Here is a 25,927-nt window from a genome sequence, read left to right as displayed (position 1 = left end):
ACTATACTATGACGTCGAAAATGTGAAAAAAATGACATACTATAATATGACGTCGAAAATATGAAAAAAATGACATGCTATACTAGGATGTCGAAAATGTCCAAAAAATGACATACTATACTATGACGTCGAAAATGTGAAAAAAATGACATGCTATATACTATGACGTCGAAAATATGAAAAAAATGACATGCTATACTATGACGTCGAAAATGTCCAAAAAATAACATACTATACTATGACGTCGAAAATGTGAAAAAAATGACATACTATACTATGACGTCGAAAATATGAAAAAAAATGACATACTATACTATGACGTCGAAAATGTCCAAAAAATGACATACTATACTATGACGTCGAAAATGTGAAAAAAATGATATACTATACTATGACGTCGAAAATGTGAAAAAAATGACATCCTATACTATGTCGAAAATGTTCAAAAAATGACATGCTATACTATGACGTCGAAAATGTGAAAAAAATGACATGCTATAACTATGACGTCGAAAATATGAAAAAATTGACATACTATACTATGACGTCGAAAATGTCCAAAAAAATGACATACTATACTATGACGTCGAAAATGTCCAAAAAATGACATACTATACTATGACGTCGAAAATGTCCAAAAAATGACATACTATACTATGACGTCGAAAATGTCCAAAAATTGACATACTATACTATGACGTCGAAAATGTCAAAAAAATGACATACTATACTATGACGTCGAAAATGTCCAAAAATTGACATACTATACTATGACGTCGAAAATATGAAAAAAAATGACATGCTATACTATGACGTCGAAAATGTCAAAAAAATACTATGACGTCGAAAATGTCCAAACAATGACATGCTATACTATGACGTCGAAAATGTGAAAAAAATGACATGCAGGATGTCAAAAATGACCAAAAAATGACATGCTATACTATGACGTCGAAAATATGAAAAAAACTGACATGCTACACTATGACGTCGAAAATATGAAAAAAATGACATGCTATACTATGACGTCGAAAATGTCCAAAAAATGACATACTATACTATGACGTCGAAAATGTGAAAAAAATGACATGCTATACTATGACGTCGAAAATGTGAAAAAAATGACATGCTATACTATGACGTCGAAAACGTGAAAAAAATGACATGCTATACTATGACATCGAAAATATCCAAAAATTGACATACTATACTATGACGTCGAAAATGTCCAAAAATTGACATACTATACTATGACGTCGAAAATGTCCAAAAATTGACATGCTATATACTATGACGTCGAAAATATGAAAAAAATGACATGCTATACTAGGATGTCAAAAATGTCCAAAAAATGACATACTATACTATGATGTCAAAAATGTCCAAAAAATGACATACTATACTATGACGTCGAAAATGTCCAAAAATTGACATACTATACTATGACGTCGAAAATATGAAAAAAATGACATGCTATACTATGACGTCGAAAATGTCCAAAAAATGACATACTATACTATGACGTCGAAAATGTCCAAAAAAATGACATACTATACTATGACGTCGAAAATGTCCAAAAAATGACATACTATACTATGATGTCAAAAATGTCCAAAAAATGACATGCTATACTATGACGTCGAAAATGTGAAAAAAATGACATACTATACTATGACGTCGAAAATGTCCAAAAAATGACATACTATACTATGACGTCGAAAATGTGAAAAAAATGATACACTATACTATGACGTCGAAAATGTGAAAAAAATGACATCCTATACTATGTCGAAAATGTTCAAAAAATGACATGCTATACCATGACGTCGAAAATGTGAAAAAAATGACATACTATACTATGACGTCGAAAATGTCCAAAAAAATGACATACTATACTATGACGTCGAAAATGTCCAAAAAATGACATACTATACTATGACGTCGAAAATGTCCAAAAAATGACATACTATACTATGACGTCGAAAATGTCCAAAAAAATGACATACTATACTATGACGTCGAAAATGTCCAAAAAATGACATACTATACTATGATGTCAAAAATGTCCAAAAAATGACATGCTATACTATGACGTCGAAAATGTGAAAAAAATGACATACTATACTATGACGTCGAAAATGTGAAAAAAATGACATACTATACTATGTCGAAAATGTCCAAAAAATGACATGCTACACTATGACGTCGAAAATGTGAAAAAAATGACATGCTATACTATGACGTCGAAAATATGAAAAAAATGACATACTATACTATGACGTCGAAAATGTCCAAAAAAATGACATACTATACTATGACGTCGAAAATGTCCAAAAAATGACATACTATACTATGACGTCGAAAATGTGAAAAAAATGACATACTATACTATGACGTCGAAAATGTGAAAAAAATGACATACTATACTATGTCGAAAATGTCCAAAAAATGACATGCTATACTATGACGTCGAAAATGTGAAAAAAATGACATACTATACTATGACGTCGAAAATGTCCAAAAAATGACATGCTATACTATGACGTCGAAAATGTCCAAAAAATGACATACTATACTATGACGTCGAAAATGTGAAAAAAATGACATACTATACTATGACGTCGAAAATGTGAAAAAAATGACATACTATACTATGACGTCGAAAATATGAAAAAAATGACATGCTATACTAGGATGTCAAAAATGACCAAAAAATGACATACTATACTATGATGTCAAAAATGTGAAAAAAATGACATGCTATACTATGACGTCGAAAATGTGAAAAAAATGACATACTATAATATGACGTCGAAAATATGAAAAAAATGACATGCTATACTAGGATGTCGAAAATGTCCAAAAAATGACATACTATACTATGACGTCGAAAATGTGAAAAAAATGACATGCTATATACTATGACGTCGAAAATATGAAAAAAATGACATGCTATACTATGACGTCGAAAATGTCCAAAAAAATGACATACTATACTATGACGTCGAAAATGTCCAAAAAATGACATACTATACTATGACGTCGAAAATGTCCAAAAAATAACATACTATACTATGACGTCGAAAATGTGAAAAAAATGACATACTATACTATGACGTCGAAAATATGAAAAAAATGACATACTATACTATGACGTCGAAAATGTCCAAAAAATGACATACTATACTATGACGTCGAAAATGTGAAAAAAATGATATACTATACTATGACGTCGAAAATGTGAAAAAAATGACATCCTATACTATGTCGAAAATGTTCAAAAAATGACATGCTATACTATGACGTCGAAAATGTGAAAAAAATGACATGCTATACTATGACGTCGAAAATATGAAAAAATTGACATACTATACTATGACGTCGAAAATGTCCAAAAAAATGACATACTATACTATGACGTCGAAAATGTCCAAAAAATGACATACTATACTATGACGTCGAAAATGTCCAAAAATTGACATACTATACTATGACGTCGAAAATGTCAAAAAAATGACATACTATACTATGACGTCGAAAATGTCCAAAAATTGACATACTATACTATGACGTCGAAAATATGAAAAAAAATGACATGCTATACTATGACGTCGAAAATGTCCAAAAAAATGACATGCTATACTATGACGTCGAAAATGTCAAAAAAATACTATGACGTCGAAAATGTCCAAACAATGACATGCTATACTATGACGTCGAAAATGTGAAAAAAATGACATGCTATACTAGGATGTCAAAAATGACCAAAAAATGACATGCTATACTATGACGTCGAAAACGTGAAAAAAATGACATGCTATACTATGACATCGAAAATATCCAAAAATTGACATACTATACTATGACGTCGAAAATATGAAAAAAATGACATGCTATACTATGACGTCGAAAATGTCCAAAAAATGACATACTATACTATGACGTCGAAAATGTGAAAAAAATGACATACTATACTATGACGTCGAAAATATGAAAAAAATGACATGCTATACTAGGATGTCAAAAATGTCCAAAAAATGACATACTATACTATGATGTCAAAAATGTCCAAAAAATGACATGCTATACTATGACGTCGAAAATGTGAAAAAAATGACATACTATAATATGACGTCGAAAATATGAAAAAAATGACATGCTATACTAGGATGTCGAAAATGTCCAAAAAATGACATACTATACTATGACGTCGAAAATGTGAAAAAAATGACATGCTATATACTATGACGTCGAAAATGTGAAAAAAAAGACATACTATACTATGACGTCGAAAATGTGAAAAAAATGACATGCTATACTATGACGTCGAAAATGTCCAAAAAATGACATACTATACTATGACGTCGAAAATGTCCAAAAAATGACATACTATACTATGACGTCGAAAATGTCCAAAAATTGACATGCTATACTATGACGTCGAAAATATGAAAAAAAATGACATGCTAGACTATGACGTCGAAAATGTCCAAAAAATGACATACTATACTATGACGTCGAAAATATGAAAAAAATGACATGCTATACTATGACGTCGAAAATGTCCAAAAAAATGACATACTATACTATGACGTCGAAAATGTCCAAAAAATGACATGCTATACTATGACGTCGAAAATGTCCAAAAAATGACATACTATACTATGACGTCGAAAATGTCCAAAAATTGACATGCTATACTATGACGTCGAAAATGTGAAAAAAATGACATGCTATACTATGATGTCGAAAACGTGAAAAAAATGACATGCTATACTATGACGTCGAAATTGTGAAAAAAATGACATGCTATACTATGACGTCGAAATTGTGAAAAAAATGACTTGCTATACTATGATGTCGAAAACGTGAAAAAAATGACATGCTATACTATGACGTCGAAAATGTCCAAAAAAATGACATACTATACTATGACGTCGAAAATGTCCAAAAAATGACATGCTATACTATGACGTCGAAAAACTGAAAAAAATGACATGCTATACTATGACGTCGAAAATGTCCAAAAAAATGACATACTATACTATGACGTCGAAAATGTCCAAAAAATGACATGCTATACTATGACGTCGAAAATGTCCAAAAAATGACATACTATACTATGACGTCGAAAATGTCCAAAAATTGACATGCTATACTATGACGTCGAAAATGTGAAAAAAATGACATGCTATACTATGATGTCGAAAATGTCCAAAAAATGACATGCTATACCATGATGTCAAAAATCTCCAAAAAATGACGCTATGACGTGGAAAATGTCCAAAAAATGACATACTATACTATGATGTCGAAAATGTCCAAAAAATGACATACTATACTATGATGTCGAAAATGTCAGAAAAATGACATAGTATAGTATGACGTCGACAATGTCAGAAAAATGGCACGCTATACTATGACGTCGAAAATTTCCCAAAAAATTACACAGTATGCTATGACGTCGAAAATGTCCAAAATATGACATGCTATACCATCATGTCAAAAATGTCCAAAAAATGACAAACTATGACGTCGAAAATGTCCAAAAAATGACATACTATACTATGACGTCGAAATGTCCAAAAAATGACATAGGCCCAGCTGCGCCTGTTGAACAGAGGTCTGACCTTCCTGCCCTCCACGACAAACAGGTGGGCGGGGCTCGAAAGCAGGTATGACCTTCAACAATATCACCGCAGGGTCAAGCTGGCCCTGTTTTTTAAAGCTGATCCCAGCAGGAAGCCTCAGCCTTTCACTAACAGATCTCTCTGGTCTCCTCCCATGCGAGAATTGCCTCCTGAAACCGAAATTCTAATCAGGGCCGATCTGGAATTTTTCCAGCAAAATTTCAAACCTGATCGATTGGAGCCCAATTTGACGGAGGCTGAATTTGCAGCATTAGCGGAATTAGTTGACAATGATCAGATTGTCATCAAACCTGCCGACAAAGGGAGCGCAATTGTCATTCTGGACAAACGGCAATATCTGTGGGAATGTTACAGACAACTATCTGACCAAAATTATTACCTGAAGTTGCAGAAGCCCATCTACCCGGACACCATTCCGATTGTGGCTAAAATTCTTAATTGATTACAGAAAAATAAATTAATCTCGGCAAAACAAAAAACTTACCTGTTAGGACCATTGGAACCCAGGCCCAGATTATTTTATATTTTGCCGAAAATACACAAAGAACCAGTTAAATGGAGTGTACCATACAAAATCCCCCCGAGTAGACCCATAGTCTCGGATTGCAGCAGTGAGACGTATGGGACGGCTGAATTTATTGACTTTTATTTAAATCCCCTGTCTAAATTACATAAAAGTTACATCAAAGACACCTATCACTTTATTGATATTGTGAAAAACATCCAAATTCCTGTACATTCCTTGCTTTTCACTATTGACATAGACAGCTTATACACAAATATTGTCACTAAAGAGGGTATAAACGCTGTCCAAAATGTCTTTTGGAAGAATCCCGATGGAGGGAGACCAGACAAGGAAATCATTCAACTTTTGGAGATCAATTTGCTCAGGAATGATTTCCAGTTCAACAGGGAGTGGTTCTTGCAGGTGAAAGGAACTGCCATGGGGAAGAGGTTCGCGCCGGCCTACGCGAACATCTTCATGGCGGAATGGGAGGAATCAGCCCTGAATGCCTGCAATAAGAAACCGCTGCATTATTACATCTGGGGAGTTTGGACTCATTCAGAGGAGGAGTTTAACTGCTTTCTACAAACCCTGAACACTCACAACGCCTCGATCAAATTGAAGTCGTCCACCAGCATTACTGCAGTGGACTTCTTGGACACCACCACCTTTAAAGGGCCAAATTTCAGACACCGGCCGATTAGACATCAAAGTCTATTTCAAACCCACTGATACGCATGCATTGTTGTTTAAATCCAGTTTCCATCCAAAGCACACGTTTGCGGGATTAGTCAAATCACAGCTGATTCGATTTCATAGAATTGGCACACAAAAATCAGATTTTTATGAGGCGGTCAGGGTGCTGTTCTCGGCTTTGTCCAGCAGAGGGTACCAGAGGTCCTTTTTAAGGAGGTGTTTGAAGTCCTTTTCTGAATCCAAGCAACCAGATGACACCATGACACTTCCTTTCATCAGCACCTACTCACCTGCTAATGTCGATCTGGCCTGCGGTTTGAGAAAAAATTTTGTAGGGTTTCAAGCTCTTAGTGGAAGGCTGACCGACCTTACCTGCTTTCCGAAGAAACAGGAACCTGAAGGACCATCTCGTTCATGCTAAACTCAGATAACAGACTGAGCCGAGCGCAATTGGACAGGGATGGTGTTTCAGACACCAGAAATGGTTGCTGAACCACCGTACCCACAAAGTATATTTAGTCCCGCACAGCGGGGGCCCACAAACGCAAAATTGTGTTTATTTAATAAGATGCTGGGTTTGTAGAACCAGATTTGTGGGTCACACGGCAAATACATTGCTGGCCCGACTGGTTTTGCATGAACGGGATGTAGCCCGACAGTTGATGAGGGAGCCATTCACCCTGCTTTATGCACATTTCCTGCAGGATGGGTGGAGCTCAGTGAGGGTCATGGTCCTAGACCACGACCCGACCTGGACCTTGGGCCAGAGAACCAAAGCGGCCTTGGACTGGGTTGCCAGGCTGGACACCTCCTCACCCTTGGGCCTGAACGAGAGGTGATCGCTTCGGCTTTGGGGGCCGTCGGAGCAGTATGGCCTGTGTGTGGCGCCCTTGTGACCTTTGGTGACGGGGGCGCAGATGGTCTACGGACTGTTTTTCTCTTCTCTACTATGACGTCGAAAATGTCCAAAAATTAACTATGACGTTGAAAATGTCCAAAAAATGACATTCAATACTATGACATCGAAAATGTCCAAAAAATTACTTACTATAGTATGTCAAAAATGTCCAAAAAATAACACTCTACAGTGATGTCGAAAATAAGGCCATATGAAACATACTATACTATGTCGAAAATATGACATCGACTATGACGCGAAAAACGTGCATAATGACATTCTCTACAATGGAAAAAAAACATGCAAAAATGACGTTCTATACTACAACCAAAAAAGATGTGTAAAAATGACGCCTGCTATACTATGAAGCGAAAAACCCGCACAAATGACACATGCTAGAGCATGTGAAGAAATTACGCAAAAAAATTGACATTCTATACTATGACACAAAAAACGTGCATAATGACATATTCTATACAATGGCAAAAAGACGCGCAAAACTGACACATGCTGTACTATGAAGCAAAAAACACTCAAAATCCCACGCTATATACTATGCCCAAAAAAAACGCACAAAATGTGCAAAACTGACAGTATAGCACCATTATGAATATGGAATATCAAGATGTTTAAAATTTGCTTAAAATCTATACTTACCACTTGTCTGAAAGGTTTAGTGGTTTGACTAAACATGACTGCTTCACATTTTAGCAATACATTAGCACACAAGCTATGCCACAATCTGGAACCAACATAACAAATATTAAAGAGCTTAGTGCTTTTTAAGTATTTTTGACAACATTATAGTATGTAAAAAATGAGGTCAACTTACACACTGTTTATTAGCATAGTAAATTAGATGTAACATTGTGGTTTTTACAGCCAACATTAGTCAGTATTAAAAACACAACATTAAAAAATGTTATTTTTCTCCTGTCAGGTTTAAGTTCAACCCTCAGCAGCTGTTTTCAAGCCGCAGCTGGAGGCTGAGCAGACTCACAGTAAGAGGAGGAAGGCCTTTTCCTGCTGCCACTGCCTTGCTTTGGAGCCGCCATCTTCTCTGGATGGAGTCGGGATCAGGTGGCTTAGTGTCTCTGAAGCCAAATCAACCGTTAAACTTCATGTCTCTCAGTTGATGCTTGTAGAAGACTGAAAACGTTTCCCTGTCAGCACAGATTTGCACGCTTGTTTGTCCCACAGGAAGCAGGAAGTTAAATAGTTTGGCTGCATTTCAGTGTTTAATCAAGAATTTCACATTTTTTAAACATGTAAAACAGATGAGACAAGAACTTGAAGACAATGAAAAGAAGTGCCAAATGTCCTATTTTTGATTTAAATTCAAAGCTGGATCAGGGAAATGATTTAAGGGATTTTTTAAATTTATTATCATTTTTAAAATATCCTGTATTGAGAAGCATACACTGTTTCTGTCTTATTACTTATTAAACAGGGAAAAAGATGAAACCTGTGAATCATATCCAGATTTTTCAGCTGCTACTGATGATAATCTTTACTACAGTTAACATGGAAAATGTTTTTTCCTTCAAACTGATCACTTAGTTTAAAAATAAAAATGCACTTTTAAATATGTCGTGTTTTTGTCCAAATAAAGAATCTGTTACTTTTTTACTTTAATTTCTTTCTTCTATTCTAAATGTCATGAAAAAGCTGAGTTTACATTATTTACACTTGCAAAAACAGTTAAATATATTTATCCAAACTTTTAGTGATTTAATTAAATGGTGCAGGCTAAATTTATAGATTTGTCTCCATTAATATTTGGTAAAGTGTCTAAAATCAACCTTCAGCCACAAGCCTGATTGGATTAAAATGGTTGGTTTCCTGACTTTTAGGGATAATTAGTTAATAAGGAAGGATGAAAGAGAGAAAAAAAATATACAGTTAATACAGAAATTAGAAAAGGAAACAAAGGAAAAAGAACAATCTGGTTCTGTGGCGGCCATCTTAAATCCTCCACCCTGCTTTTTTCTTTTTTGCAACTATGATACTTAAAAATTCAGCCAATGCTAGGAAACCAAGACGTTTCACTAAACTTAACATTTATTTCAGTGGTTTACATTAAAAGTTTAGGTCTAACTTTCAATCACAGTCAATTTGGGGATTTTTAGTTAAACTTTTATAGCTCTAGAGGTTTTCTTAAAACACATGATTTAGCAGTAATTAAAAGGGACGAGCCTTAAAGGGGCATTTTATGCCTCCTCTCCCAAATGAAAACATTATCCATTTTAAACCTCTAATAAAAACACTTCAAATATAAACGGTTTGTGCGCTCATTCCTCAGGCGTCCAGGACAGGCAGGAACGGTAAGTCAGTGCTGCCCAGGTAGGTTCTGCCTCGGTGCTGGAAGACGTCGCTGATGGCCCACGTTAGGCGTCCCTCAGGGTCGTGGAGCGATCCTACGATTTGTCCGTCCAATCCCAGCTCCAGGACCAGAGCGTAGCGCGGCAGCAGGAGGTTGTAGCAGCTCAGAGGAACCAGCTGCACCAACATGAACCAGGAAATCACCAACATGTTTAACAGACTTTAAAATATCACCATGCAGACAGAAATAAGTTCTCCAAACCTGGAAAATACTGAAATTTAACTCCAGATTGCTCCCAACTGCATGGATTATACTTAATGAACAAAACTACAGTTTTAATCTGTGGTTATTTCCAGTTTAAATTGTTCAAAATATCAAGAATAAGCAATCATGTCGTTGTTTACTAAAGAATAAAGTCTAATTTTAATAGAAAGCCTCCAACCTTGGCCAGGAAGCGTTTCACTGCCGGGTACGGAGCGATCATGTCCAGGAAGGGCGGCAGAAGCTTCTGGAATCGCGTCGTCGTCATGCCAACCAGGAAAGTTCCGTGGTTGCTAAGGCGGATGTTGTCAGGGTAACCGATCATGTTGTCTAGAATGATAACCTTAGTTCCTGTCTTCGGGCCTTTCAGCCAATACCTGAGAAGAAATTTTACTACTAAAAATAATATTTAGAACCACATATCATCTTCACCAGTGCACACTTCCGCTAATCCGCTAATAGCATTTTTGCTAACCTTGAAAATGTTTAGCGAACTTAGCTTCCTCTAAATTAATTTCTCCAGACAAATTCTAAAGTTTACCTTACGGAGCCCCCTAGTGGACATGGGGAATTTTCTTCTTTTGCGTTCCCTCGCAAAACTGCACTTATCAGTTATGCAGCATAATTGAATACTGCAAGCCTTTCTTACGGTGGGCGCCATACTTTCTGCTTTAATATAAGGTTATGTGAGGTTTTTTCATGAATGTTAATATCTTATTGTGAAATATCTGAAGTTTTATATCTTTCTTTAGGATAGAAATTGGCACCACAAACCTACGATATAAACAGAAACTTTCTGTAAGTAGGAAAGAAATAAAAATACATCCAAACTATATTTCTGAGTTATTATCGTGTGTAATAAATCATCTGACAGTTTTGATTGTGTCTCTGTTGTGTTCGTAGTCTGAATGGTTTAAAGAGCTGCTTTCAGTGCCGCTCCATCTTAGCCTTAACAGACATAAACATGCAGTAAAAAATAAATCGATTTTCAATCAGTGTTTTGCACCAAATAGTTAATAATAATAATAAACAAGTTTTCACTGAGGCTCTGTAAGAGCCATATGAATGAAATAAGTAATTATTGATACGACAGGAGCAGGAGGCTTTGGCACTAGGTGTGTCGACGTGGGAGTGACGTCACCAGGTATGAATGGGAAGGATACTGGCTTTGTGTGTATGAGGAAGCGGGGCGGTCAGTCCTTGCAAAGTTTGGAGCATGATCATCAAAATGGAATAAATCGATAATTGTGACAGAACAAAGAAAAGGTTTGGAGTTGATTGATACACGGACAGATGAGATTCCCCAGTTAACCCAGTGCGGTCCTCTACCATCATTAGTCTGTCGTGTTTTTAATAATAAAAACTTGTTAATAATAAAACTTATTTATTATTATTAACTGTTTGGTGCAAAACACTGATTGAAAATCGATTTATTTTTTACTGTATGTTTATGTCTGATAAGGCTAAGATGGAGCTGCACTGAAAGCAGCTCTTTAAACCATTCAGATTACGAACACAACAGAGACACAATCAAAACTGTCAGATGATTTATTACGCTGCGATAATAACTCAGAAATAGTCCAAATTATAATGTATTTTTATTTCTTTCTTACGGAAAGTTTCTGTTTATATTGTAGGTTTGTGGCGCCTTTCTATCCTAAAGAAAGATATAAAACTTCAGATATTTCACAAAAAGATATTAACATTCATGGAAAAACCTCACATAACCTTATATTAAAGCATAAAGTACGGCGCCCACCGTAAGAAAGGCTTACAGTATTCAATTTTGCTGCATAACTGACCAGTACAGTTTTGCGAGGGAACGCAAAAGAAAGAAATCCCCCATGTCCCCTAGGGGGCTCCGTATTACTTGGCTGTTTTGTAAACTTTCAGTTGAATAAAGTTCAACATCTGTGTCAACGGCAGAGTTAGCAAAACAAAACAACTATAAAACTTCAGTCAGAATCACGAACCAAAGCACAACCAAAAATCCACGTGTTTAATAACAAAAGTTACAAGTTTTTGATAAAAGTTCAACATAGTTTAATTTAGCGTGTTAGCATTAGCTTTTGCTAAATACTGTGTTGTTTTAGCAGTACATTAGCGTTAGCTGAACTAGCTTTAGGTTTAGTGCGACTAGCTTTAGTTAACGGTGCCCACCACTGGTTTTCCATATGAAACACCTCGTGACAACAGGTGTAAATACTCGACTGTACTTCAGTATGCGTCCGATGCTGGTCTCAGCCAGCAGCAGGAAGTTCTCGTCAGGCGACAACGCGATTCCATTGGGCATGTAGAGCGAGTCCAGCAGCACCATAACCTTTTTATTCACAGGATTGAAGGAGAGAAGGCGGCCGAGGCTGTTCAACTCGATCACCTGAAGCATCAAAAAAATAGCAGCTTCATCTCAACCATTGAAGCTACAAGGCAGATTTCACAAATATTACACCTCAACTAAAGTTGACAAAGCAAACCTGCAACCAAACAAGTAGTTGAGAGTATAAGCCTAGCTTAATCCGTCACTGTTACTTGTGTATTAAAAAAAAAAAAAGATTTAAAGAAACAACGCTTTTAGCCTGGCGAGGGGCAACATAAGTCTGGTGCCCCGCCAGGCTGATGGAAACCCTTCATAGTCAAACTCTGTGCTTGTGAAAACAATCTTGGTCAGTGAAGGTGATTTAGGTTTTCTTTGATTTTTTTGGTCCTGAACATTTAAAACAATCCGTATTTTCTAGACTCAAATTTACAGATGATTCAACACTTTTTCAAACATTCGTAACCAGTAAATGGTTACCAGTAAATGGTTGGACAGTAAATGCATTTACTTGAGTTACATTTAGAAAACAATGTACTTTTAGGAGTAATTTTTCTATGAAGTATTTCTACTCTTACTTGAGTAAAATTTCTGGATTTTCTACCCAATGAATGAAGATATTTTAATCAAAAATTCACCAGACACAGACACAGACCTGTAGGTTTTGTTAAAATTTCAGTAGTTTTTTATTTATTTTATTAAATTGTTATCTTTGCCTAATTTTGTTATTTTGTAATTCTGTTATTTATATGAATATTTTTGGTCTTAAAACGATGAAAATTTTCACTTAACTTCATATTGTGGTCCATCTGATGATGTAACTTGTAGATATTAAATGATTGATCATTTGATCAGTGACATGAGTAACATTTTTATGTTTTCACTCTTACTTGAGTAAAAATATGTTGAAATAATGGCACTTTTACTTGAATACATTTTGTGGATTTGTGGCTCTCTTCCTAACTTATAAAGAAAATATCATGTATGATGTTTCCAGCTAAAGCCTGAGAGTAGTTAACATTTGTGAAGTGCCTCTTCATCAATTCTTAATTTCTGCATAAATATTCCTCTTGTAAATTCAGGGACTTTAGTTTAAAATGGTGAAATAAGGTTTCCTGAAAACCCACTTGCCTCCAGTCTGACGTGTCTGCGGCCCCAGCGGCTGGACGAGTCGGTGAAATAAACGATCCCCGTTTGGGAGGAGACCTCCAGGCCGTTCAGGAAGGCGAAGGGAACGCCATCAGCACCTGGTGACAGAACAACATTCTCCTCATTCATCTGCGTTTGTAAAAATCAGCTGAAGCCGTCGGACTGTACCGTCGGTGCTGGCCACCAGCAGAGTCTTTCCTCCAGTTTCAGGGTCGACGCTGTAAAGACCAAAGTAAGAGTCGGCAACGACCAGCTGACCGCGGCGGTCCAGGCGAACGCCGTGAGGACGACCGCAGACCGGCTCGTAGTCGGTGCTGCTGCCTGGAAACATCCAACACACGTCCTGGTAGTTTAAACTACTGTACTGAACTACTATAGCAACAGGATGCAAACATGTTTAAGAAAATACAGGATAGTAAAATGATAGAGATTATCTTTTGCTTACACGTTACTTTCTTGATACCAGCAGTGGTAATATGAGGCGACTAACACCCTTCAACTTTACTACATGATGTTATTAGCAGCTTTTACTTCTAATAATGAACATGAATCACAGAAGCTGATGAAAAACATTAAATGGACCAATTAAAATAAAACTCCTTGAAAGTATTTTGTTTTTGAGGCACATTGTGTCGTTTTAGAGCACAATTAAGCAACTATGTTAACTTTAGTTGCTAAAAAATCGCTCTCTATATCATTTATGACTTTAAAGAAATTTGACTTTGTAATTTAACGCCTCTGTCTCTTTGAGAAGCTCTTTCTGAAACTCCACCTTCAGAAAGTTGTCACAACATGGCTTCTCTATTAACCCTTTAACAACCTTTTTACCAGCGTTGCACTAAGTAGCTCTAATGACGAGTTCCAACCAGGTGTTTGCTAATTGCTGCTGGCTAGTCTGAAGGAGCTGAGTGGGGGAGGAGCTGTGTCTTGAAGGAGGGGCTATGTCCAGTCAGGTGTTTTGCAGAACTGAATGGTTGCCATGGAGATTTAATGATTTCTTAAACAAAGTATCCGAACCGCATTCTGGTAGATCCTGTCCCATGTGTGTGATGAGATGCAGGCTGTCATCAGGACCGATTCTCCACAGCTTCCCGTCCACCGTCCCCGTATAAACGTTACCTGAAATAAAACACGGACAAGAAATGAAAACTTTTACAACTTTCACTTCAGTTTATCAATGCAAAAACTCGGTGTTGCTCCTAAAATCAGTTTAAAGGTAAAGAGATTGGGAAGTAATGACATCTAGTGGTGAAAACAAATTAGTGCAACCAAATTAATTAATAATCCTAATTACTTATAAAGAAAATAGTTAAAAACAGGGAGTCAGTGTGTCTTATATAAGAAGGATGTAACTTTAATGAAGGAAAAGACTCACCATGAGCATCAGCAGCAAAGGATTCTGGTCCGTGAAGTTTTCCAGTGAACAGCCTGCGGCCCCTCTGCAGTCGTGTGTTAACAGCCAGTGGCCCTTGGAGGGCTGGAGGAGGCCCTTTCAGACTGAACACACACAGTTAGCAACGCTAAGCAACTAAATTTAACACTAATTTTAAATTTAGTTCAAATTTAATTTGAGCTAAATTTAATTTTACAATTACAACATCACTATAATTGTAATGTTGTAATTATAGCGTTGACACTTACATGTGCGGTTTGGGATCTATGGGAGACGGCAGCAGGTAAACTCCGACCGCCACGGCAAGCAGCGCTGCTAGCAAAGATCGTCTCCACAGCCTGAAGAAGAACGGGAAGAAAACACAAACTCTTCCACAAATCACTTTTTCCATGTTTATCAGGGACGCTCCTAACGCTGCTCGGCACATTGGCTTTAATTTTCCCCCCTATGAAAAATTACGTAATAAATGTCATTACATAAAACATCTGACAGAACGTGCAGTATAAAGAAAATATACAGAACTCTGATCCAAAACCGCACAGCATTCTGGGAGATGTAGGCAGAGGAAAGGATTTAACCACTCGACCTCTCACGGCTAGCTACGCTAAGTTGGTGGAATGAACTGAGTCACTCACTATGCTTACCTAGCAACTCATTCATTCTTTGGTTACCTAGCAACAACCTGTTGAGTAACTTGCGCAGCAGCAGTTTGAGGTTTTGCCTCACACCTGCTTAAAAATAAAAAACGTCGTGTTGTGAAAACGTGAAAGGTCACGCCTCCGATTTCAGATATTTACAACAAAAAACTAATCAATAATTATTGATGTCGATTGAAACGTTTATATCTAGTTTATATCTGGACCGATTCTCCACAGCTTCCCGTCCACCGTCCCCGTATAAAGCTGTAAAAATAAGTTAAACTCTACTGTAATAACTGCGGAAAAAAGAAATCTTGTGCCACACTTGATAAAGTGACCTTTGACCTTACACATGGGGAGGAATCAGGCTGCAGGTCAGTTACACAACAAGAACCAGAGGCAGAAGAAAACTGGAGCTGATTGGTTTGAAATAAAATCAAACATTTTTAACCAACTTTACAGGCTAAATGTCAATATTTTATTAGCTAAAAATGGAGATTAAACAAAAAGCAAATAGGACAGTTGGGTGACAGTGAGAGTGTGTGTGTGAGAGACCAATTAACCTGACAGTCATGTCTTTTGACTGTGGGAGGAAGCCGGAGAACCTGGAGAGAACCCACGTATGCACAGGGAGAACATGCAAACTCTGTGCAGAAAGACCCCGGGTCGGGAATCAAACCCAGGACCTTCTGCTACCAACTGCACCACTGCGCAGCTTTCTTAATGTATTTTTAAAAAACGTTTTCTGTCCTTTTCTGTTCCTCATCTGGACCCAAATCTGGTCCAGTTTAAAAACTTGTTTGGATTTTCACTTAAAATGCATAAGATTTATATTAACTGTGTCGGAAAATTAATGTTGTAGACTAAATTATTATTTTAGCTATTTATTATTTTTCCTAAGAAAATATTGTGAGGAAAATATGCTATGTTCTTGGTTTTTCTAAGATTAATTAAAATACTAAAAATATTGGAATTTTAAAGTCTAATGTGCATTTATGAAAACAAGAAAATGAAGTCGATATTTATTTTTGTTATTCACTTTTGGAAATTAAATCCGGATTAACACAAATAATTTAAATCTAAAGATTGGTTTTCAGCTGTTTGGCGCAACAACTGTAGATTTAACTATAACAGTTCTAAATAAAATAATATTTAACTCAGCTATTTTATGACCCACCCTCCCGGAAACTTTGAACGCAACAGTTTAACAGGTGGGAGACTTGATGAGCGCTGCGTGTTTTTAAAAATTCTCCACAAAGTAAAAAGTTTTATTTTTTGTCTGACTTTTGTAAAGTTAATTCTAAAAACTTACATTTCTGGGCGTGAAGTCGGTCTTTTTTCTTCCTGCTGTTCTAACCTAGAGACGCTACATGGTTATGTAGACAAAGCAGAAAATCAAGCTAACCGGAAACAAGACGCGCTGTTCCGGCCTGGACCGTCAAAATAAAAGCACTACAAGGGGCGTTGTAATATGCAACAATTTCTTAGTCACTGTTTGGCTTTTTAAAATTTACATTTGTTTTTTCTTTAAAAGTTATTTTTCTAATAAAAGTTGGAGTTTTTAAAACCACTTAAAAATATACTTAACACTTAAATTTCTTCTGTTTCTGATTTTTTCTTTTGCAATGTTTGATATTCTCAAACATAAAAATAAAATGCAGCTTTAAAATGATTTCATTTGATAAAATAAAAGCAGTGTTATTTTTCAATTTAACTAAGAAAGGGTGTTACATTTTTACACAGGACTGGGTTGTTCTGGAGAAAATAATCAATTTTAAAGTTATTTTAAACTGTTGGAATGCACAGTAAAAAAAAAAAAAAACAAGTTTCACAAAATGGTATTTCAGTTTTTGAAACACTAGTTGAGATTTGCGTTTCAATCAACAACACTGATTTTAAAATCCAGCGTGGCTGCCACATGTTCAATCCAATGAGAGCTGCATTTTTAACCACTAAACTGAACAAATTAAAAAGAAATAGCTAATGCAACCAAATTAGTTTTTTAATGGGAATTTCACACTACGATGCTTAAATATTTTTACTTTATAGTTTCAGGGTAAAACATTTTAAAGCCTTTTAGGGACTGAATAACGGGATTATTTTTAAAAAGAAAATAAGCCAAACTAACTTCATAAATGGTGGGACTTTGTTTTGGCAGACTGGTTGGTTCGAGTTTTGTCAGCTTCACGTGTGTGAGGGTCCAGAGTTTGGCAGTGAGGAGGAGGAGGAGGAGGAGGAGGAGTCCGTGTTTTTGTCTGGCTTGTTGTCGGGGTCAAATGGAGGACAAAAGGAGGAGCTGCTGCAGCAAACAGGCGTCCAGCCAACAGCATCAACAGGCAAAAACTACAACCGGCAACGACGAGGAGAAAAGCAAACTGCTGGGATTTATGAAACACAATGACATTTTACAACAATCAAATTACTACCAAAAACTTCAAATATTTAAACTCAGAATAAAGACAAACACTGAAATAATCTTTGCAAAACAAAATCCTGACAAGAGTTTTCTTTTTATGCAATTTATGGAGCTAAATTGGAGCCTTAAAAAATATAACTGAAAAGAAATATTTTAAAAATGAACAAATAATTTTAAAATGGAAAAAAAGATTTGAAACAGGAAAAAAAAACATTGAATCTGAAAAGTTTTTAGCTATTTTTTTGTTTCAGATACATTTTTGAGATTCAAATCAAAGTTTAAAGTAATTTTTCAGTTTAAAAATATTTTTTAGTTTCAAAAACATGTTTTGGCAAAATTGTATGGCCCAAACTTAGCTCCATAGTAATTAACTTTTACTGTATTTGCTAAAAAAAAAAAAAAAAAAGGAGGAAAAAGTGAACACATGCCATGAAATGTGTTCAAAACACATTAATTACATTCTTGTTGACAACAATTCTGTTAAAAAAAACTAAGATAAAACTTTTTGCTTTAGATTGGCTCCACAGCAATCTAAAACACGTTATTGTTGACAACAATAATGTCCCTTAACTTTGTCAGCAACAATAACGTTCCATAAACATTCATCACAACATCATTGCATAGATCAAGTTTGAATAACCTTAATATCAGAAATAATTGTCTAATATTTTCTTTTATGACTTTCTTCTAGAAAGGAAAATTTATTGGTTATTAAATTAAAGAAAATAATCAACCAGAGAAGCATCTTCTAAAGTAACAAAGTACAACTTTAGGCAGGTTTTTGTTAATTTCATCATGGATTTTAATTGCAACATTAATTCTGTAAATTGATCTGAATATTAACCAGAGCGATGAAATAACAGACCCAAGAAAAGCATGTAGAAAACATAAAGCAGGGAACCCAACATTGATCCCTGAGGAACCCCAGAACTGAGAAAAGCAGAATAAAAAGCACCGGTTTTTGTGAAGTTGACTGTTTTGTCTCACATCAATAACTTCTGTTAACCTTTAAAAAGTATAATAATCAATAATTTTCACAATACTGGTTAAAATAAAGCTTGTGTGATCAAAAGAAATTTAAATACAAATATATTTAATCAGATATTAACATATTAACCCTACAAACATAAAAATGAGTCTTATTGCTGAAGTTTCCTTAAAATCTCCCCTGTACTGTGGACGTCACATACTTTAATGCTGGAGCGCCATCTTCTGGCCTTTGTCACAAACAGTTGGTGTGTTTACAATCCTGACAAGCTTCCTTAAATGGTTAACAATATTTAACAAATATAATCTGTCAATAAAAGATAATAAAAACACCACAAACCATTTGTAAATAATTTATAATTTTCTATGTTGCATCATCAACTTTTCTTCTTCTAATGCTTCAGCCAGACAGATCCGGTTGTTGGTTGTCTTCTTTTGGATCTTTTCTGTACATTAGCATATATGCAGTCCCTCTAAAAAAAAAAAAAAAAAAACACAAACAAACTGATTTCAGAGGAACAGTAAAACTGGATTTCCTTTTTCTTAGCACTAAAAAAAAGTTAAAAAGTCTGGCAAACACCTCAATTGATTAAACATTGAATAAAGTTCTTGAGTAAAAAAATATTCCATTTATAGCAAAAGGAACCCTTAAGTTTTCTGATTTAGGAACGGAAAGGAATACAAAACTGATTCTTTAGCCTAGCATGGAAGCTAAGCTAACTAGCTTATTCCATAAATAATAGCTGAGATGATAACAAAAACAGGACAGACCTTCAACTGTTTTAGATGGCAGAAAAAAAAACATCTGAAAATGAATCAATTTGTTTTTCATGTTTAACAACATGTGCTAGCTGGTGTTAGCACTGTAGTAGAGCTAGCTGTAGCATAAAGTTAGAAAACCGGCATTTTAAAACTTAAATAAGAGGTAGCATCAAGTAACGTCATTATTTATAATGACAATTTGTTTAATCTAGTTAAACAACTGTAACCAGATTCCTATTGTTAATATTAGACAAGTTAGCGTTAGCCTTGTAACAAAGTTAGCTGCTTTTGGAAGTTATAAAGTACTTCAGAAATTCCTAGCATCAAAAGTAATGAGGTTGTTTTATGAATAAGTTTTGTAATCTGGCTACAACTAAGGCAGATAACTGCAATAAAATAGAATAAAAATAAAAACTGAATCTACACATCAATTTATTGAGTCTGTTTAATCCTTGCTATCTATATAATCTAGCAGTAGCACTGCAGAACAGATAGCTCCTACAAGATGCCGGGAAATAACTTGTTTAAATCGCTTTTGAAAATAATATCAAAAATAATTAAAATAATTTACAACCATTAAGGAAGAGAACAATAAAATAGAACCTGAATCTACACCTGTGTTTAAGCTAACGTTATAGCTAACTGCACAAACTAGCATCCAGTTGTTTAGATCTCTTTGAATTATTAATGAAGCAACACTATCAATTAACTTTATTCAGTAATGAGAATAATATTCAATATTTTATAAAATGTGTTCTTACATAGAGAACATAATACAAACAAATCTTTATGAGACAGTTACCTGTAGTGATGTCCTTCAGTTTTCTGCACATCTTCCCAAGAGGACTGCAAGTTACCAAGATAATAAGATATTGATTTAATCACAGATTTGCACAGAAATCTGAAATATCTTTAGAGAAGATCTACAACTGCAGCATTCAAAGAGAGTATTATAAACCTATATAATTATGTTAAACATTATGAATTCAGAATTTTGTTAAACTGTTTATGTTCTATAACTTTAGCTTAAGGTAAAATTAAAAATTTGTCAATATAAATTCAACAAACATTTTTTTGTTTTATATGATTCAATCATAAAAATAATTGTATCCATGTCAATTTTTTTTTAAAAGCCATATAACTTTCATTGAAATGAGACAGATTTAAACATACTTGAGAAACACGGCTGTCATCTGCATAATACCAGCGGTTGCTCACTCTGTGGCGGACATAAGCGGTGTAATGTCCACACATTGCATCGCCATAATGCACAACCACCGCATATAAAGTATACCTGCAGTCATTCTGCTAGAAAAACAAAACGTTTTAATTTTTTAAAAAAAACTACAATATCCAGATACTCAGCAAAAAAGTCAGGTACCTGGGTAAAGTGTGAAGAGAAGGTTTCTCTCTGAAACTCAGAGAAGTTGAATGTTTCTGGGAAAGTGACTCTACAGTTGAGTTTTCGGGTGAGTCCACGTATATTTCTGAAGCGTTTCAATTGTATGCACAAGATTTGAGGCAGAGAGCAAAGCTTGACACCCTGAAAAGCAGATTTAGAGGGACCACTTTAGTTTATCTGAAATAAAATTTGATATCAAGACAGCGAGTTTTATCTAAAAACTAACACAGGCCTGGTTACTGTCAGATCTGAAATATCAAGAAATCCCTTAAAACTAAAGCTGACGCAGCAAAAATAACCAATTCATGTTTTTATAAATCTTTCTGATCAAAACTACAAAAAGCCTCCCTTTAAAAACAAAAGTAACGGCTAGTTTTAATAATTCAAACATCAAATAAGCACAAAAAAACCATGTTAGCCCTAGCTAACAGAAGCTAATATCTGCTAATATCGCCGCCTTAAAGGGTTCAGCCAATCAGCGGCAAGGAAAATGAACCGTGCTCCCTGATTGGCTGCTTTCTAAAAGGCAGCCAATAGCGTTTCAAGTAGCACTTTCCAACTTCCTGGGCCGCGTTTTCTTTGGAATACTGTATTTTCGGTTGATACTATGAAAATATTCCACGAATAAGCAAATTTTTTACAAATACTTTCAAATTACAACCCACAGAAAATCCGCAAATTTCCTGTTAGCATAAAAGCCATCAGAAAATTTGGCTTCATGCCAAGTAAATACAGTGAACTCTTACGGTTCAGAAAATTAGCATAAAAGCAAATTTTGTGAGCGCTTTCATGCTAACTTTCTGAACCATGTGTAAGTGGGTTCACTGTAGTTTTCTGGATTAATTGGAGATTTTTGCTTTACTTACATTTTATTTTGTTTTTCATTTCTTTAATTTAACATTCATAATTATTTTTGAATATGTTTTGTCTTTTGGTCCTTCAAACCATCATTATATAACTTCTAATTTTTGTATTTTCTTTCCATGCTTTATCTTCTTTAGCTCATTAGTTCTTCGTTTGTTTATTTTTATCAGTTCTCTGGTGAACTGATAAAAACTGAAACCCATCCTGACCTGTTTGGTTGGCGTCTTGGCTTCACACTGTGCACAAAAGCAGCAGTCAATTCCCCGCAGCTCCTGCTGCTCGAAGAAGGAGATCACGCAGTCCTTCTGAAAAAGTTAAGAGTTAAAGAACCAAATAAACTGACAAGAAGATAAGCAGTAAACTGGATGATAAATTGATTTATTGATTAATGAATTTTTTGGCTTTTCAAGATTTAATTTTTCGAAAATCTGGATTATTTTCCACCAATGCTCTTCTTGTGTTTTAGTTCAGAGTGATGTCAGCAAGCCGTGGCCGGCCATCTTGTTTGACAAATCTGTTTTACTTCTATTTATTTGGACTTCGAATTCAAAGCGACCAAAAAAAATTTTTTTTAAATAATAATAAAGTCATTAAATTAGACGAATGCAGCAGTAGTTTTATGAGAACTCAGAAATTTTGAGATTAATCAAATTTTCTAGAAAAAAACTATATTTTTGAGTTTCAAAAGTTGAAAGTTTGCTAGATTTTTTTTAAAGTTTGAGATTAACCTGGGAAATTTTTGAGAAAAGATTCTGACATTTTTGTTTTGAAAGTCACATTTTCGTCTTTAGACTTTTTTATGGCTGTTTTTTTTTTTTTTTGCTTCAATTTATTTTACTTTTAAAATAAATTTCCAAGCTTTCAACAACAATGTCAAAATTTTTGAGTTTTACCTAGTAAGCTTTAAAAATATATATGTATTTTTGTTGTCATGATTTTAGCTTATATGTACGAGTTAGCATTAGCTTAGCAATGAAGCTAGCTGCTGCCGTTAGCTAACTTGCAATGAAGCTAACTAGTTATACGATAAATTTAGAACATCCTTAAACTTGAGATTGTTTATAATGAGTGTAACGTTTTAAATGTGGATATGTTGAATTAAAATTTATTTTTAGTATCGCCAAGCTTTTAAGAGCAACGAAAGAAGACATACCAGAGAGTTTCGGTCTTCCTTTATGTGTAGCGGCAGGCTGAGCAGGTGACTGTTCAGCGTTTGAACGTTGTTACACTCCAAACATTGCACCTGTGTTTCCACTGAAATCTTATACAAATTCTGGATTTCAAGAGCCTGGAAGAAGAAAAAAAAATAAGTAAATCCTGTCTAGACGAAGCATTAAATGATAAATCTGAGAATGAATGCCGACCAGAGTCCGGTCATCCATTTGCCGCTGAATGAAATCCAGAATGGAGAAGAAAACTTCGTCTGCATCGTGCTGCATACTCACTGCAAAAACAGGAGCGTGAAAAGGTGATCAGAGTGAGACCTCTGCGGTGCAAAGATGGGTGTCTTACGCCGGATGCGGTTTCTGTCCAAGCAGCGGAGGAAGTCCATATGAGGAGCGGGATGAGGAAGGTCTTCCTGCATCATCTTCAGGATCCGCTTTAGCTGGAAGGGAACATTATCTTCTGCTCTCACACCGGCGGATTTCCACCTTAAAATAAAATTAGAAAAACACGTTTGTGCTCCGTTTTTAGGACCCCAGGCTAACATTAGCTTATTAGCTCATTTTTGCTGTTAATTAACTCACTTTTCTAATATGTCTGCCAGTTCCCAGGTGGCGTTGAGGGTCTGCAGCAAAGTGTTGACACAGCAGGACAGATAGTAGTTAAGGAGGCCTCTCATCTCTGACGGAGGAAAACAAAAACAATTAGTCAATTACGATATCATAGATTTTATTCTTCTTGATTACATTTTTACTTTTTGACAGCTAAAGGTCAAACTGGTATTTTTAAAGATTTATTTTGATTTTATGGATGACCAAAATTAAGAAAATAATGTGTTGATTAAATTAGGAAGTCATGAAGGAAAGAAGAGGATGGAAGGAAATGAAAGAAAGAAAGAAGACATGAAGTAAAGAAAGGAAGGAAAGAATAAGAAAGGAAAGACAAGAAGTAGGAAGAAAGGAGAGAAAGGAAATAATGAAAGAAAGAAGAAGAATGGGAGGAAATAAAGAAAAAAGTACTGAGAAAGAAAGGAAGAAGAGAAAAAAAAGAAGGAATGGAGAAAGGAAAGAAAACAAGGAAGGGAAGAAGGTAATCAAAAGGAAGGACACTAGGAATAAATGAAGGAAAGGAGGGATTAAGGAAAGAACATTTAGACAAGACAGAAAAACGACTGAAATATTTTTCCTCCAATGTTTTCTTTCATCCAAATCTGAAAAAAACAACATCCTTGAAATCCCAGCCCAGATTCTCCAAACTGGGTCAGAACCAGCAGGTCACCTCTGAAGAAAACCAGTGGCCTAGTCAAAGTCGGAGCTTAAATCTACTTGGACATGCTGTGGCTGTTTGTGCTGCCCTCTAATGTGCCTGAATAAAAACAATTCAGCAAATTGGAGCAAGTCAAAAATCTTCCACAGTTCAGATTATTCGATGTTTTTTCAAAGATCTAAAACTTTAACAAGTAGCAGCGAATTTATTCATATGTAAAAATATTTCAGGTTATTTAAAGTCACATTAAACGAGTTTTTACAATAAAAAAAAAACAAACCGCATTTAATCAAATTAAGCTTTAAAATAAAGTTTTCCTCCCTGTTTTTACTCTTTAAAGTCCAGTAATAAACCTTCGCATTTCTGCCAAGATGGGTCGTAGAACTTACCGAACTCCCTGCGACCCAGAAGGCTCAGTCTCAAAAAATGCTCGGCTATCCAGAAGACAGACATCGGAGCGGAACTTTTATCTGTTCGGTTCGGTTCGAGGTTCCGAACCAGAAAACGATCAGCCGTTTTTGTCGGATCAGCTGGGTTCTGTGTCCGGTCCGTCAGCATCAGCTGCGATACTTTCGTTCTTCTTCGCTTCCCTGAAAACGAAACTTAAAAACTGCGCCGATCAGGCAAAACATTATGACCACTGGTCACGCTGCTGGATGTTCTGGTTCGTCACATCCACGCGTGGAAAACTTTGCGTTTATTTCCCGCTGAGGGGCAATATGGAAGATAAGCGGAACCAAATGAGCCGAGTTGAGGTTTAAGGATAAAAACGTACAAAATCAACACATAAAGAGCTTTTTATCAGGGACATTATAGGAAAAAGGAGTAAATGTCCGCCAAAAAACAGAAATTTTGAAATTGATCTCAGAAATTTTCTAGAAAAAACACTTAGAAATTTCTAAGTTTGACAAAATAAATGAAATTTGCAAGAGAAAACCTGAAATTTTGAGGTTAAATCTATGTATTTTATTGTAACAAATTCTGAATTAATCTCAGTTTCTTTCAAAGCAATTTTTTGACTTTTGAAACTCAGGATTTTTTCTTAAAGTTCTTTCTTGAACATTTCTAAGTTTAATCTCAAAATTATTTTTTGCTAGCAAATTTTCAACTCTTCAAACTCAGAAGTGTCCAGGTTTTTCTAGAAAATGCTTAAGATTAATCAGTTATTTTTCTGAAAAGTTTTGACTTTTCAAACTCAGAAATTCTGTCTTTTTTCCTGGAATAGTTTAGATTAATCT

At 35.3% G+C, this 25,927-nt stretch overlaps 2 protein-coding genes across 4 annotated transcripts; both read right to left on the bottom strand.

Moving 5' to 3' along the window:
* Positions 1 to 8,975: 8,975 nt before the first annotated feature.
* LOC116736343 (adipocyte plasma membrane-associated protein) lies at positions 8,976 to 18,350 on the bottom strand. 2 transcript variants are annotated; one of them, XM_032588734.1, is made up of 9 exons: positions 17,957 to 18,350; positions 15,439 to 15,528; positions 15,173 to 15,294; positions 14,815 to 14,916; positions 13,966 to 14,118; positions 13,780 to 13,895; positions 12,551 to 12,711; positions 10,516 to 10,711; positions 8,976 to 10,249 (listed from the first exon to the last, which is right to left on the bottom strand). In XM_032588734.1, exons 1-9 carry the CDS (start codon positions 17,959 to 17,961, stop codon positions 10,049 to 10,051), a joined length of 1,146 nt encoding a protein of 381 aa, XP_032444625.1. In that variant the 5' UTR covers positions 17,962 to 18,350; the 3' UTR covers positions 8,976 to 10,048. The 2 variants fall into 2 exon arrangements, with proteins under 2 accessions (XP_032444625.1, XP_032444626.1); XM_032588735.1 differs by lacking the exon at positions 17,957 to 18,350 and adding an exon at positions 17,141 to 17,256.
* A 672-nt stretch (positions 18,351 to 19,022) lies between these two features.
* Positions 19,023 to 25,570, bottom strand: usp18 (ubiquitin specific peptidase 18). 2 transcript variants are annotated; one of them, XM_032590207.1, is made up of 10 exons: positions 25,079 to 25,570; positions 24,008 to 24,104; positions 23,772 to 23,911; positions 23,624 to 23,703; positions 23,413 to 23,547; positions 22,469 to 22,564; positions 21,375 to 21,536; positions 21,167 to 21,301; positions 20,796 to 20,839; positions 19,023 to 19,704 (listed from the first exon to the last, which is right to left on the bottom strand). In XM_032590207.1, exons 1-10 carry the CDS (start codon positions 25,245 to 25,247, stop codon positions 19,632 to 19,634), a joined length of 1,131 nt encoding a protein of 376 aa, XP_032446098.1. In that variant the 5' UTR covers positions 25,248 to 25,570; the 3' UTR covers positions 19,023 to 19,631. The 2 variants fall into 2 exon arrangements, with proteins under 2 accessions (XP_032446098.1, XP_032446099.1); XM_032590208.1 differs by having other exon boundaries at positions 21,167 to 21,298; positions 25,079 to 25,567.
* Positions 25,571 to 25,927: the final 357 nt, after the last annotated feature.

The sequence above is a fragment of the Xiphophorus hellerii genome, chromosome 17 (assembly GCF_003331165.1).
Source record: "Xiphophorus hellerii strain 12219 chromosome 17, Xiphophorus_hellerii-4.1, whole genome shotgun sequence".
Lineage (NCBI taxonomy): Eukaryota > Metazoa > Chordata > Actinopteri > Cyprinodontiformes > Poeciliidae > Xiphophorus > Xiphophorus hellerii.
Note: the sequence above shows the minus strand (reverse complement) of the source record. Positions and strands in the feature narration are given on the sequence as shown.